At 41.8% G+C, this 16,850-nt stretch overlaps 1 protein-coding gene across 1 annotated transcript; it reads right to left on the bottom strand.

Annotated features, from left to right (window-relative positions):
• Positions 1-761: 761 nt before the first annotated feature.
• LOC126249554 (tol-Pal system protein TolA-like) lies at positions 762-11,147 on the bottom strand. Its single transcript, XM_049951218.1, has 5 exons — positions 11,119-11,147; positions 10,412-10,471; positions 10,203-10,252; positions 6,229-6,513; positions 762-1,295 (listed from the first exon to the last, which is right to left on the bottom strand). Exons 2-5 carry the CDS (start codon positions 10,446-10,448, stop codon positions 816-818), a joined length of 852 nt encoding a protein of 283 aa, XP_049807175.1. The 5' UTR covers positions 10,449-10,471; positions 11,119-11,147; the 3' UTR covers positions 762-815.
• Positions 11,148-16,850: the final 5,703 nt, after the last annotated feature.

Genomic DNA, 16,850 nt, shown 5'->3' with positions numbered 1-16,850 from the left:
ATCAACTAATTCAATGTCTTATTTCAGACCGTATTTATAGAGCATGTCTGTGGCATTTTGAAGTTTTATGAACTGTGTCAGATATCCTCATATTCCACATTTAGCGTGAAATCAAGTGTGAAGTCAAGTTATTCCAATCATTTCTATGAGAAGTTATTTTCTTTTTGATTTTGTTGAGTCGAGTCGATACTGCAAAATGTAATGTAGCCGCATTATTGATGCTGTTCCTGTGTTCTTGTCGTAAATATGGGTTGGTTGGGTTGTTTGGGGGAAGAGACCAAGCAGCGAGGTTATCGGTCCCATCGGATTAGGGAAGAAAGTCGGCCGTGCCCTTTCAAAGGAACCATCCCGGCATTTGCCTGGAGCCATTCAGGGAAATTACGGAAAACCTAAATCACGATGGCCGGACGCAGGATTGAACCGTCGTCCTCGTAAATATGCAGGCAGTATGCAATGAATGACATTTTCTGAAGAGAACTTGATACTAAGGTAACTTCCATTATTTGTATAGCCGGAGTACTAAGAAACTTAGGAGTTTGAGATATGTTTTTAATACGCGTGACATCTGTGCCAAATACGAGCCCATTTGCAGTTGTAGTGTCAGTCAAAGTGGATTAGAAATTCTGTCCAGATCTTCAGGAAGCTCTCCTGGACTTGATATGTGCAGGTGTCTTAAATTGATTCTAAATACTGAAAGAGAAATGCCAGTTTAAGTACTTTGTATCTTATTTATTTACGAAAGTAAAAATACAGAAGCTACACTGTGTATATTGGGGGTTAAGGACAGTACTTTTAGTACTGATTAGAAGGGATGGCTAATAGTGGAAGCCGCTCTTGAAGCCTTCATCGAAGCCGAAACCGGCACCGTGGCCGCCGTCGTGGGCAGCGTGTCCGTCTCCGTGCCCGTATCCGTGATATCCGTGGCGGTGCGCGTTGGTCTGCGCGGTCTGCGCCGCTGCGGCCGCGCGCACCGCGGCGCGCTGCGTGGCAGCCAGGTCTGCGCGCGCGTCGTCCAGCTGCGCCTGTGCCTGCGAGAGGCGCGTGCGCGCAGCTGCCACCATGCCGCTCTGTGACGCCAGCTCGGCCTGCGCCTCCTGAGCGGCGCGCGCCGCGTGGTCTGCCGACAGCTGCGCCGCGTTCACAGCTGCGGACGCTGCGCGCACCTCCTGCTGCGCCTGTGCCGACGCCTGCTGGGCCGTCGTCGCCGCGCGCTGTGCCTGAGCCAGCTGCTGCAGCTCAGACTCCAGCTGCGCGTGCGCATCCCGTGCCGCGCGCTCCAGGTTCGAGACGATTGCCTGCCAGAGGATATGCATTTCAGATTTCGTACACGGTGAATAATTACAACAACTGTGCAAAATATATCCCCTAAAAATATTCCACAGGATCATTTTCTGTGTGAAAATAATATCTAAAGGCCAGCCTGATTTTCCTAGAATACAGGTGGCAGGGGTAAAATACAGGGAGCGAAAGGCTATTTACAATTTGTAAAGAAACCAGATGGCAGTTATAAGAGTCGAGGGGCATGAAAGGGAAGCTGTGGTTGGAAAGTGAGCCTCTCCCCGATGTTATTCAATCTGTATATTGAGCAAGCAGTAAAGGAAACAAAAGACAAATTCATGGAGAAGAAATAAAAACTTTGAGGTTCGCCGATGACATTGTAATTCTGTCAGAGGCAGCAAAGGACCTGGAAGAAGAGTTGAACGGAATGGACAGTGTCTTGAAAGGAGGATATAAGATAACATCAACAAAAGCAAAATGAGGATAATGGAATGTAGTCGAATTAAGTCGGGTATTGCTGCGGGAATTAGATTAGGAAATGAGACACTTAAAGTAGTAAAGGAGTTTTGCTATTTGGGGAGCAAAATAACTGATGATAGTCGAAGTAGAGAGGATATAAAATGTAGACTGGCAATAGCAAGGAAAGCGTTTTTGAAGAAGAGAAGATTGTCAACATCGAGTATGGATTTAAGTGTAAGGAAATCGTTTCTGAAAGTATTTGTGTGGAGTGTAGCCATGTATGGAAGTAAAACATGGACGATAAACATTTTGGACAAGAAGAGAATAGAAGTGTGGTGTCACCGCTAGACACCACACTTGCTAGGTGGTAACTTAAATCGGCCGCGGTCCTGTAGTACATGTCGGACCCGCGTGTCGCCACTGTGGGATCGCAAACCTAGCGCCACCACAAGGCAGGTCTCGAGAGACTGAGGAGACCTCGTCCCCAGTTGTACGGACAACATAGCTAGCGATTGGACGTGCTAAGCCTTGCTCTCATTTGCCGAGAGATAGACAGTAGAATAGCCCTCTGCTAAGTTAAATGGCGACCACCTAGCAAGGCGCCATTTGTATCAGTGCCAGTAGCTTACGAGTATGCAGGAGAGATGTATTCCAACAAGAGAATAAAGTTAAGTATTAAAAAGGCTACGTATTTTTCTTTAGTGCATTTATAAGTCTCATGTTCCAGACTTCACGCCCGTCTGCGTTAGCCTTGCGTGCCCTATCGGCTACAGCATTGTGTCTGGGCTGTATGGTCTAGACACAACAAGAAGCTTTCGAAATGTGGTGCTACAGAAGAATGCTGAAGATTAGATGGGTAGATCACATAACTATTGACGAGGTATTGAATAGAATTGGCGAGAATAGGAGTTTGTGGCGTAACTTGACTAGAAGAAGGGATCGGTTGGTAGGACATGTTCTGAGGCATCAAGGGATCACCAATTTAGTATTGGACGGCAGCGTGGAGGGTAAAAATCGTAGAGGGAGACCAAGAGATGAATACACTAAGCAGATTCAGAAGGATGTAGGTTGCAGTAGGTACGGGGAGATGAAGAAGCTTCTACAGGATAGAGTAGCATGGAGTGCTGCATCAAACCAGTCTCAAGACTGAAGACGACAACAACAAAGTACAGTTAAGGTCAATACGAATGCTCACAGGTCTGTTTGGCCCAATGAATAGCCTAACAGAGATGCTTCAAAACCTTAAGTGTTACATGCTTGAAGATGGACACAGATTGTCCACCCTTAAATGTAGAATGTAGAAATATACTACAACCCCTTGCATATGACTCCTGTAGGGATCACAAACACGAGATTAGGTTAATTGCGGTGCACACAGAGACTTTTAAGCAATCATTCTTTATGTATCCCATACATGAATGGAATAGGAAGAAGCCTTAATGAGTGGTACATCAGGATGCACTCTGAGGCATGCACATCACAGTGGTGTACAGAGTTTATATGTAGATGCAGATTTCCTGCCTCTGTAGACTAAGTTTTCATATGTACTTTATAAACCTCTATGTAATGCACAGCAGAATGTATTTTGTACCAGTATTAGTCACTCCCTGTTTTATCCATTTGCATATGCTGCGAGGAAGGAACGACTCTTGACATCTGTCACTTACGTTTTTTCTCATGATTCCGACTCAAGATATATAACACAGGCGGTAGAACTGGTAAAAAATCTACACCGAACGTCGGTCCTCTAACTGTATCAGGCAGATTCTGTGAAAGAGGTCAACTGCCTTCTGATGATACTGAAGAAATTCCACGAAAATCTATTTTCTTTTTTTTTCAGGTAATCTCTCCATGTATCTAAATTATCCACTTGTTTTCCATCGTATTGATTTACTATGCTCATTTCATTTTGTGTCACTTCATTATGAATGACTGTAAAATTTGCTCATCATTTTGTAATACAATACTATTGGATTCTCCTGTTTCTGAACATTATCATTCCTAGTCAAAGTCATTAATGTTTGTGAGTTTTGTTGCAGTCAACACACATGGAATTCTTTCAAATCCTTAGAATGCAAAAAACTAGGTGAGGAGAAGTGGTAATGTACAAGTACTCGATCAGCAGATTATACATCAATGTCTCAGACCAAATCTCGAACCTCCCCACATCAGTGCTCGTTGAAGCCCAAAGCAACACAAGCTGTAGCTTAGGGTATCAAGCTTAGAGGAGCGCCAAAGGTGCCACAATTTTAGGTTTTCTGTACAGGACTCATCACAAGTAGTAGCGGCCATTGAGTGAGAGCACATTTCACTACTGACAATAACTGGAGCATGGTATATTGATAGTAAATGCAATGATCCCAACTTTCTTAAACATGCATAGCATAAACTGAGAAATAAGATATGTCATGTATACTTAAGGGTTTCCTACAGAAAACATATTATAAAATAAATAAATAAATAAACTCATGTATTGTGTGGACATTTTGACATGTTGGTTTTAGAAGATGGTGTCTTGAAATATTGTTGTGTAAGGTGCCAGTAGAGGCCACACTCATACTACCTCATCCATGACACTGCCTACTTCAACAAGCAATTGAATGACTGTCATCACTGAATGCTTTGTGTACTTTGCTTTTCTTAGAGTTGTCCTCTTTTCTCATTTTGAAATGAGTGAACAGGCTAATCCTGGTCGTTCATAGACTTCGGTACTGACTTTCACGACACCAGAACAGACTGGTGACTGATTTCATCCTGTATGAGTCCTGTTTTTGCATTAGCAATAATCACAGATGTAGGCTGCCAGCCATTTGAGACATAGTTGGGACTCATTTCCCCACACCTCTCCTCTCCAAGTGATGACTTAAGTTCCCGTTTATTTATGCTTGTGGTCCACTGCCACCTAAAGTGCCTGCACTATACCCATACACCTTGAAATACATTTAACCATGATGTGACGAATCACCACACTTGTATGAGAGTTTCAATGCTTAGCTTATTTCACAATTATCAATTGTTGTTGTGGTCTTCAGTCCTAAGACTGGTTTGATGCAGCTCTCCATGCTACTCTATCCTGTGCAAGCTTCTTCATCTCCCAGTACCTACTGCAACCTACATCCTTCTGAATCTGCTTAGTATATTCATCTCTTGATCTCCCTCTACGATTTTTACCCTCCACACTGCCCTCCAATACTAAATTGGTGATCCCTTGATGCCTCAGAACATGTCCTACCAACCAATCCCTTCTTCTACTCAAGTTGTGCCACAAAATCCTCTTCTCCCAAATCCTATTCAATAACTCCCTATTAGTTATGTGATCTACCGATCTAATCTTCAGCATTCTTCTGTAGCACCATATTTCGAAAGCTTCTATTCTCTTCTTGTCCAAACTATTTATCGTTCATGTTTCACTTCCATACACGGCTACACTCCACACAAATATTTTCAGAAATGACTTCCTGACACTTAAATCTACACTCGATGTTAACAAATTTCTCTTCTTCAGAAACGCTTTCCTTACCATTGGCAGTCTACATTTTATATCCTCTCTACTTCGACCAACATCAATTATTTTGCTCCCCAAATAGCAGAACTCCTTTACTACTTTGAGTGTCTCATTTCCTAATCTAATTCCCTCAGCATCACCCGATTTAATTCGACTGCATTCCATTATCCTCGTTTTGCTTTCTTTGATGTTCATCTTATATCCTCCTTCCAAGACACTGTTCATTCCGTTCAACTGCTCTTCCAAGTCCATTGCTGTCTCTGACAGAATTACAATATCATCGGCGAACCTCTATGAATTTTAATACCTACTCCGAACTTTTCTTTTGTTTCCTTTACTGCTTGCTCAATATACAGATTGAATAACATTGGGGAGAGGCTACAACCCTGCCTCACTCCCTTCCCAACCACTGCTTCTCTTTCACGTCCCTCGACTCTTATAACTGCCATCTGGTTTCTGTACAAATTGTAAATAGCCTTTTGCTCCCTGTTATTTACCCCTGCCACCTTCAGAATTTGAAAGAGGGTATTCCAGTCAACATTGTCAAAAGCTTCCTCTAAGTCTACAAATGCTAGAAACATAGGTTTGCCTTTCCTTAAACTAGCTTCTAAGATAAGTCATAGGATCAGTATTGCCTCACGTGTTCCAACATTTCTACAGAATCCAAACTGATCTTCCCCTTGGTAGGCTTCTACCAGTTTTCCATTCGTCTGTAAAGAATTCGCGTTAGTATTTTGCAGCCATGGCTTATTAAACTGATAGTTCGGTAATTTTAACATCTGTCAACACCTGCTTTCTTTGGGATTGGAATTATTATATTCTTCTTGAAGTGTGAGGGTATTTCGCCTGTCTCATACATTTTATCAAATAATGAGTGCGATATTAACAGCAGTACACACTGTAGTATTCTACAGCCGGTTCTTAGTTCTCATTTACTTTCGTTTGGGCATTGCGGTTTTTATCCTGCAGCTGCCAGAGCAACCCACCTGCTTGCCGGCGAGCGCAGCCTGCGCCGTGGCTGCTGCGGCGGCGGCATTCTGAGCCAGGCTCTCCTTAGCCTGGAAGGCAGCCTGTCCGCCCGCCGCGTGCTGGCCAGCCACTGCCCTGTGCGCGGCATCCACGGCGCCCTGTGCGATGCTCACCAGGCCTGCACCTACGCTGTGTCCGTGTCCGTGTCCGTGCCCGTGGCCAGATCCGTAGCCGTGTCCGTAGCTGTGGCTGCCGTAGCTGCGGGACTCTGCACCCTCCACGTCCATGTCGTCCTTTCTCACCTGGCGACATACATCCTGGCTTCAAAAACTCACCTACTTCCTTTTAGATTACTTAAATATGCTTCTTAATTTAAAAATGGGTAACAAATACACTCTTGTCCATATACTGATAAAATGGCTCTGAGCACTATGGGACTTAACTTCTGATGTCATCAGTCCCCTAGAACGTAGAACTACTTAAACCTAACTAACCTAAGGACATCACACACATCAATGCCCGAGGCAGGATTCGAACCTGCGCCGTAGCGGTTGCACAGTTCCAGACTGTAGTGCCTAGAACTGTTCGGCCACTCCGGCCGACTGTCTATATACTGAGACAGCCTTGAGAAGCAAGAACAATTTGAGTTGCCGTGATAATCTCTTCATATTCTGAGCTTAGATGTTATGAGGTGTCCCGATCTGAATTATATCCTCCACACTTGTGCTCTTGCCTAATGAAGATTCTTTTTAATCCACAACTTTCAATAAAAACATTTCGCTTATCTCCAATTTGACTATGTCAAATAGCAAGAGAAGTTGTATCATATAACAATAACATCGATAAGTCACTGTTGGAATCAGTCGACGTACACAAATATCTAGGTGTAACAATTTGCTGGGATATGAAATGGAATTATCACATAGATTGAGACTGAAGTTTATAGGCAGGATACTGAGAAAATGCGGTCAATGTACAAAGAAGACTGGTTACAAATCACTTGTGCATCCCATCATATGATACTGCTCAAGTGTGTGGCTCTCATACGAAACCAGACTAATAGCGGATATTGAACATATAAGAAGAAAGGTGGCACAAATGTTCACAATTATGTTTGATTCACAAGAGAGCGCAACGGATATGTCGAAAAACCTAGATTGACAGATGTTTGAAGATAGACTACTGCGAAAGACTACTTATAAAATTTCAAGAACCCATGTTAATTGAAAATCAAGATATATTCGGCCCCCTCCTCCCCCACCCCCTCCATTGTATTGATCGTGTATGGACCGTGTGGATAAAATTAGACTGATTATCGCAACCACAGGCGCATAGGCATTAAAGCAGTCATTCTTCCGTCCTCCATAAGCGGTTGGAATCAAAAGAAACCCTTCATGCTAAGAACTGTCTGCCATGCACTTGACAGTGGTTTGCGTGGTGTGAACGTAGATTTAGATGTGGATATGGTTCAGTAATATATTCCTGCCCAAGAGAAGCCTACTACTATCAAACTTAGGCCTTAATTTTCGTAAGACATTTCTGAGAAAGTGTTTCTCGGGCACAGCTTGGTACATTAGTGGAGCATAGGCTATGGGAAATCGGAGCAGAAGAAAATCGAAGCATTTGAGACGCGGTGCTACAGATGAATGTTGAAAATTAGGTAGAATGATAAGTCTACTACTATCAAACTTAAGCCTTAATTTGCGGAAGACATTTCTGAGAAAGTGTGTCTGGAGCACAGCTTGGTATATTAGTGGGGCATGGACTATGTTAAAACCGGAGCAGAAGAAAATCGACGCATTTGAGACGTGGTGCTACAGATGAATGTCGAAAATTAGGCAGACTGATAAGGTACGGATGTGGAGATTCTCTGCAGAACCGGGGAAGAAAGGAATATATGAAAAACACTGACGAGAAGAAGGGACAGGATGATAGGACATCTGTTAGGATATCAGGGATAACTTCCATGGTAATAGAGGGAGCTGTAAGGGTAAAAACTGTAGAGGAAGATAGAGCTTGGAATACATCCTGCAAATAATTTAGGAGGTAGGTTGCAAGGGGGTTAGTCGCCGACTAGTATTCACCGTCTGCCAGTGGCAGCTATACATTATTATTTAGTAAATAAAACTAGAACTTAGAGAATATAGAGCCAGTTTTCTGACTAGATTTAAGATTTTCTAGCAGACAGAACTCATTATGTCATTCTTAATGCAACCAAGTCTCATATGTAAAAGCAACTTCGAGAGTATTTCTTGACAGTGTTATACCGCTATTACTGTTCACGAAATACAGTATACAAACGATTTGGTGAATAACTTCGTAGATTCCTGAAGCCATTCGCGGATGATGCTCATGTATATTGGGAAGCTGCAACGCCAGAAAACTGCAGCGAAATGCAGCGAGATTCTGCAGGATCGACGCTTCGTTTAGGGACTGGCACCTCAATGTAAGTAAGGAGAACGTACTGCTCATAGGCAGAAAGATCGATTACTATTCGATTACACTATTGGCGATAAATCACTGAAAAAAGCAGCAGCAGTGAAGGTGTCTGGGAGTAACCATATGACCTAAGGTGGAACAAACGTGCAACAGTAGTTGTGAAGAAGTCCGAAGCCAGACAATATGAGGCCACCGGACCAAATATTTCTCCTAAAAAGAGAGCACTGGTCGCTTTGGAGCGCAGAAGATGGTGTACAGCTACAACCACGTGGTCATATTACTTATCACCGCTGTCGTGTTGGCCTTGCTTCTGCACCTTCATGATGATGAGCATTCTGTGAAGACGCCTATCTTGCGAGACAACGCCTCTGTTCACAGGGTCACACACATATGTCTCTGGTCTGAGGAATATTCGTGCAGCCTATCGACCCCTCGACTGACCCGAGCTTAAGCCCACTGAAAATGTCTGGGACTAATTTGATCTGAGGGTGAAACATAGCAGCCACGTAAAATGTGATAATTCTAAAGGATCAGATCATCAAAGAATGGCATAGGCGATGAAATGTTTGGGTTCTCTTCCTCGCCGAGTTGTTGCCCTTATCGAGGTTAGAGGTAGAGTTACATGATATTAGCATCATTTCTCCTGGCGGGGACAAATTTTTCGTCCTCTGGACTAATTAGGCACATCTGGCGAAGTGATCAGGATGGGAAAAGCAGGGAACTTAGAGACCATGCGGTGGATTACCAACTGTCGTTCTTTCTGCACACCATTGGCGAATGGAACAGAAAAGTGGCACATTTTGCAAGGTTGCTTGCATAGTGTAGATGTAGAAGCAGTTTCCAGTTGGAGAAAGATTGTTGACTGAACACTTTGGTTAAAGATGTATTAATGAATGCCTTATTTTGAAAATGATTGTTTGTTGTCTTCATGAGATTCGGATATTCTTAAACAGGCATAGCGTGTCTTGTTCCAAAATCTCGGCTGTGGGGAGATCAGGTACACAAGTACCAGTTTCGTATTGTTAACAATTTTAATCCTGAGATGGCTCTGAACGTAAGTTTTACTTGCCACGATTCTAATATTATCACCACCTAAAATATTGCTCCTTTCATTGTTATGTTATGCCATAAAATGTCTTTTTTCATGATTTCAGATTAGATTACTGCATATGGTCGTTTCAAAAACGATATGGTTTGCAACCAAATGCTACAAAACATTGTTTGACACTTCAAGTGAAACTTGAGGAACTTTAGGATACCGTAGAACAGAATTACACAATACACATTGGGGTGTGGGATTGCTGCGTGGTCCCGGCGGAGGTTCGAGTCCTCCCTCGGGCATGGGTATGTGTGTTTGTCCTTAGGATTAAGTAGTGTGTAAGCTTAGGGACTGGTGACCTTAGCAGTTAAGTCCCATAAGATTTCACACACATTTTGATTGCTGCGTCTCAGACACTTCTGCACAGCGTACACCGGGAAAGCTTTCGACGTAAACAAGTACACATTCGTTTCCCACCTATGACAAACAGAAGAATTCTGGAAAACTACTTACCGTTGGCTCAAATGCTCCCACATCGTCCGCTGGTCTAGACAAGACGACACCTGCAAAGCAATCGGAATTCGTAACTATATAGCTTAGAGCGGAATGATGATAACTCTTTTCAAATATTAAGTGTTTGTTTGTTAGAAACAGAAGTAGCAAATGAGATGAAAATTATATTGGCAGAAAAAAAAAAGCAGTCGTCTCGCAGAGGTACTTACTGACAAGGGCCAGAAGAAGTACTATCCTGGCGGCCATTTTGCTTCGGCGTGAACTGCAATCTGGAAACAGCAAAAGACAGCAATTGTCATCTTAAGCGCAAAATTAAGAGGTTGTTAAATAGTTTATCGATACCTTAATATAAGAAGTGGTTAGGCTGGAAATAATTTGATGTTCATAGCGATTTTATAAAACATCACATATTCTTCTTGAACCATCTACTTTAAAGTTGCTTCGACTGAGGTCTTAAACTTATATCCTCAATCAGACAAACGGATAGTTCAAAGAAGATATAAATCGCTCCAAAACTATTTTTATAAAATGAATTGACACAAGAGATGTTCGTGTACGGCATGGTTATACGAAATAAAAACATTATAGAGGCTACGTAAATGTGTTTTTATCATCTCTGAGTTGCCTGTGAAAGTCTATAGCTCCCTTCGTTCAGAGAACAGTCGTCAACATCTTCAATATCGACATTTGCTAATTCAGTTACTCTAACAGCGCTGACGTACTACTCTGATAATACCGTAACACTATCATACATTATATTAGTCAGTTTCACTTGACGAGATAGGCTAGCAACAATTTAAAACATAGGAAAGCGAGTAGTGATCTACTGAAACATAGAAATAGCATTTCATCACAGAAATGTCGGTGCAGGGAAGTTCAGAGGGATGAAGGCGTGCTGCAGTGCCGAGGATCTTACCAAGAGCGACTTCCTTTGCCCGGAGAGCTACGGCGAGTGATGTTCCAGCCAGCTCCCCGAGCTTTTATAGTCGCCTGCGAGCGCAAAAAGCGAACACACGCCGATCTGCCACCGCGTACCTCTGCAAAAGCGCCTCAAAGCCAACGGTCGATTTTCTCGCCGTACACAAAAACAGTTTCATTGTTCTCATCTCCGGCGTTCTACTTTTACGAGTCGCTACACGATCTGCAGGATCCGCCACTATACCAGATCGAACGATTCGTAGTGACTAGTTGCGTTTCGTAAGTACTTTTTGTCTTCTTGACTGTTTTTGTATACTAATATGCTTATTACCTTTGCTTTATATGTTTTGTCACGTTTTCCTATAAGGTTCCTAGAAAATTCAGCTAATCGTTGTTATTATTTGACATTATTATCTATTTTAAGGCGATATTCATATTACAGAACATTGCTAGCAATAAGATATGTCAGTAGTACTTACGTTTTCAAAAACTCTTTACTATTTCTTCTTCTTTTTCCTCTTTCCGGGAGCATCAAAGTGTTACAGTAATACGAAGAATAAGGGAAAGCTGGGAAAAGTTGCCCCACTAAGATAATATGCTATCATATACAGGGTGGTCCATTGATCGTGATCAGGCAAAATATCTCACGCAATAAGCGTCAAACGAAAAAATTACAAAGAACGAAACTCGTCTAGCTTGAAGGGGGAAACCAGATGGCGCTATGGTTGGCCCGCTAGATGGCGCTGCCATAGGTCAAACGGATATCAACTGCGTTATTTTTTTTAAATAGGAACCCCCATTTTTTATTACACATTCGTGTAGTACGTAAATAAACATGAAAGTTTTAGTTGCACTACTTTTTCCGCTCTGTGATAGATGGCTCTGTAATAGTCACAAACGTATAAGTACGTGGTATCACGTAATATTCCGCCAGTGCGGGCGGTATTTGCTTCGTTATACATTACCCGTGTTAAAATGGACCGTTTACAAATTGCGGAAAATGTCGATATCGTGTTGATGTATGGCTATTGTGATCAAAATGCCCAACAGGCGTGTGCTATGTATGCTGTTCGGTATCCTGGACGACATCATCCAAGTGTCCGGACCGTTGGCCGGATAGTTACGTTATTTAAGGGAACAGGAATTGCCCAGCCACATGTGAAAAGTCAACCACGACCTGCAACAAATGATGATGCCCTAGTAGGTGTTTTAACTGCTGTCGCGGCTAATCCGCACATCAGTAGCAGACAAATTGTGCGAGAATCGGGAATCTCAAAAACGTCAGTGTTGAGAATGCTACATCAACATCGATTGCACTCGTACCATATTTCTATGCACCAGGAATTGCATGGCGACGACTTTGAACGTCGTGTACAGTTCTGCCACTGGGCACAAGAGAAATTACGGGACGATGACAGACTTTTTGCACGCGTTCTATTTAGCGACGAAGCGTTATTCACCAACAGCGGTAACGAAACCGGCATAATATGCACTACTGGGCAACGAAAAATCCACGATGGCTGCGACAAGTGGAATATCAGCGACCTTGGCGGGTTAATGTATGGTGCGGCATTATGGCAGGAAGGATAATTGGCCCCTATTTTATCGATGGCAATCTAAATAGTGCAATGTATGCTAATTTCCAACGTAATGTTCTACCGATGTTACTACAAGATGTTTCACTGCATGACAGAATGGCGATATACTTCCAACATGATGGATGTCCGGCACGTAGCTCGCGTGCGGTTGAAGCGGTATTGAATAGCATATTTCATGACAGGTGGATTGGTCGTCGAAGCACCATACCATGCCCCGCACGTTCACCGGATCTGACTTCCGCTGATTTCTTTTTGTGGGGAAAGTTCAAGGATATTTGCTATCGTGATCCACCGACAACGCCTCACAACATGCATCAGCGCATTGTCAATGCATGTGCGAACATTGCGGAAGGCGAACTACTCGTTGTTGAGAGGAGTGTCGTTACACGTATTGCCAAATGCATTGAGGTTGACGGACATCATTTTGAGAATTTATTGCATTAATGTGATATTTACAGGTAATCACGTTGTAACAGCATGCGTTCTCAGAAATGATAAGTTCACAAAGGTACATGTGTCACATTCGAACAACCGAAATAAAATGTTTAAACGTACCTACGTTCTGTATTTTAAATTAAAAAACCTACCTGTTACCAACTGTTCGTCTAAAATTGTGAGCCATATGTTTGTGACTATTACAGCGCCATCTATCACAAAGCGAAAAAAGTGGTCCAACTAAAACATTCATATTTCTTTACGTACTACACGAATATGTTATAAAAATGAGGGTTCCTATTTAAAAAAAAAAAACGCAGTTGATATCCGTTTGACCTATGGCAGCGCCATCTAGCGGGCCAACCATAGCGCCATCTGGTTTCCCCCTTCAAGCTAGACAAGTTTCGTTCTTTGTAGTTTTTTCGTTTGACGCTTATTTCGTGAAATATTTGGCCCGGTGACGATCAATGGACCACCCTTTATAAGCATATGAAATATATCTGTATAAACTGCATACATTGTGTAATCATAAAACAACAGTATGAAACGCGTACGTTTTATAGGCAGCGATGGTGAGGCACAGAATCTCTGACCAGAGGCAGTAGTAGCGAGCTGTCTGTCGAGTGCAGTACAGCAGTCGGTCGGCAGCAGTTGCGGTATAGTTGCGAGAGAGTTCAGTAGTGGTAGCCCAGAGCAGTCGGCGTGCGTCGGCACCGCAATGGTCGAGATTCAGGATGAGGTATATTTTTTTAAAATAAGTATTCATGCAGTTTTGCGCTCATCAGGCAATCTAGTGTACATTCATTGTAATTGACTTTAAAGAATCGCCCCAATAATAATTTTGATTTCAAAACAATTTTTAACAAAGAATCATTCGATTTCCTTCCATTTCCTTTAAATAAAAAAAATTCAATTAACTTAAAAAAAAAATTAGTTATTGCGATGCATCTGCTGCAAGCTGTGGCACAGAATAAGAGCAGAATTTTGACATGCAGTTTTACTAAGGTAAGAAATTAATTCTGATTTTTGCACAGGGCCAAAGACCGACATTTCGGTTTAAATTGAGTTTTGATTATCACTGTAGTTTCATTGTCATGGGATTATCTTACATTTTGTGTGGAGAACTTATACTTGGGTCAGATTGCTAATTTTTGTTTAATTGTCTTTGTCATTAATAATTTTGCGGGAAGGTTACACTTGGCTCCCATTTCTAATAAGTATTGTCATTTTCGAATATTTTTGTGGGGAGGTTACACTTGGCGACACCCAGTCCAGGATCGTATTTCGTGAGAATCTTTTGAAAAACAGTCAGATATCTGCTCTTATTTGCTTAAATATAATTATAATTTGGCGCAACGCTTTTACTAATTTGTGACTTTTTTTTCCTCAGATCATCGGCAATTCGTTGCTCTGTTGTAATTTTGTTTGTTGCTTTTTGCATTTGTGCTTATTTGTTTTGTGAATATTTGTGATTATTGTTAAAATGCCGCGACCGCGAAAGACTGTGAATAGTGTATCGCGAGGTATTTTGAATGAAATTACCGACTTAAACAACATGACCGATAGTAATTGTGACACGCAGAGTAGTGATGACAATGCTGCGTTCACTAACAGTCAGTGCGTTCCAACCGCTAATGACGACTTTTACCTTAATGATGAACAAGAGAACTCAATTGTCTCCTCTGTTAATTTGACGACAATTGATGACGCGGGGCGTTCCGTTGGAATGAGCGCTGCCCAGCTTAACACACCCGGTTTGGAAAATTCAAATAAAGTACAGACAAGTTTCTCTAATGAAAATGGACAGGATACTGAAAGTACGACGGATTTATTTAGTTCCGAAATAGTGTCTGACAGTGCACATCCGATTGATAAACGTTTTTGTAAATTACAGAATGACCAAATGGTCACACAAAATGCGACAATTCCAGATCCACTATTAAACAACACAGTGAATGGAGTAGATAATGTTACATTGGGTCAAATTATGGCAATATTGCTACAAAATAAGGAAGAGTCCAAACAACAGAGTGAAAATTTCAAACAACACTTAAATGAAAAATTAGACAACAATGACGAAAATCTCAAGCAACTTAGTGAACAGGTCAAACAACAGAACGAAAAACAAGACAAGCTAAATGAAAAATTAGATAACAATTCCAGACAGTTAAGTGAACAAATTAGAGCCGTTGCCGCGCAGTGCCATGACACTAAGGAACAATTACGCGAGGAAATCGAGGCTTGTTCGCGAAAAAGTAGCGAAGAAATCAAGTCTGTTGCTCAGGAATTAAGGGAATTGCAAACAGCTGCAACAGAAACACTTAGAGACGAAATTAGCGGAGTCGCTAAACAATGCTCTGAAAAAACTACACAATTACGCGACGAGTTTAAAGCAATGACGGTAGAACTTTCGCGCAAAATGGATGAAAAGATTGATGCGAAATTCGAGCAACAGAACACTCAAATTAACGAGCGTCTTAGTCTTCACATACAAAACAGTGATACGCGTTTCCGCAAATTTATTGATGATCAAAATAAAGTAAAACGTCAAGTAATGGAAACAATCACTGCTCAGAGACAGGAAGACAAACGTAAAATGTTTGCGAAGGCAAAAACGTATATAGACAACAATATTGCTACAGTGTCCGACGAAATTAATTCCATCAAACAGTTGAACGCGGAATTAGGTGATGAGATTTCTGACCTTAAATCGAAAACAGATACACACACAGCAGATATTCAATCAGTGACCGATAGACTCGAACAATTAGAACTAACACAGGATTCCGATGTCGTCAAAGCTGACGTTAGAAAACTGAACTAAACTACACGTAAATTGCAAAACCAGATTAATGCCACTGACACTAAAACCGATGATCAGGTAAAAATACTGACTGAAAAATATGATGAATTGGCCAGTCGTATTGATGTCATCGAAAGTACTAATGACAATAAATCAGACGATACTTCACCGGTTTCATTTAATCAAACACCGGAATTTCAAAATTTACAGCAGACGATTAATGAGATCGATTCGTCTAATAACACCTTGCATAGAAAATTGTCAAGTTTACAGCAAGAGGTAGCAGAGATAAAAAATATTTCGGTTAATAACACATCACAGCAGACGCCATTTTTCGAACATTTGCCAGACTCACGCAGCGCGTGTAATTTGAGTAATCTACAGAGAGTACGGGACTTAGATTCCGAACAACCACAGTTCAACAGATTTTCTTGCAATCCTGAACCTGTTCCATCACACAGAGACGACAATTTCGATTACAAACATTTTCTGTCAGTAAGAAAATTTAAAGTGTTTAAAAACGACAGAACACAGATTCACCCACTAGATTGGATACAACAATTTAGCTTTGCCTTTCCACCGACTTGGCCCGTAACGCACAAACTTGAATTTATTTGCAGTTTTTTGGAAGGCGAGCCGGCAACTCGTATGAGGCCGATCGCGAGACAATGTTATTCAGTAGAAGAGTTTCAGAATGCCTTTCTATCTGCGTATTGGTCGAAAACGACACAGCGCGGAATTAAAGATCAGTTAATTAGTTTGCCAAATTATGAAAACTCCAATTTTCCGAGTGTGACGCAATTTTTTGAGCACATGGTGCAACAAAACCAGTACCTTAGTGAACCCTATAGTGAATCTGCACTTATTCAATTATGTATCTCTAAATTACCACGA

Source organism: Schistocerca nitens, chromosome 3 (genome assembly GCF_023898315.1).
Source record: "Schistocerca nitens isolate TAMUIC-IGC-003100 chromosome 3, iqSchNite1.1, whole genome shotgun sequence".
NCBI classification, from domain to species: Eukaryota; Metazoa; Arthropoda; class Insecta; order Orthoptera; family Acrididae; genus Schistocerca; species Schistocerca nitens.
Note: the sequence above shows the minus strand (reverse complement) of the source record. Positions and strands in the feature narration are given on the sequence as shown.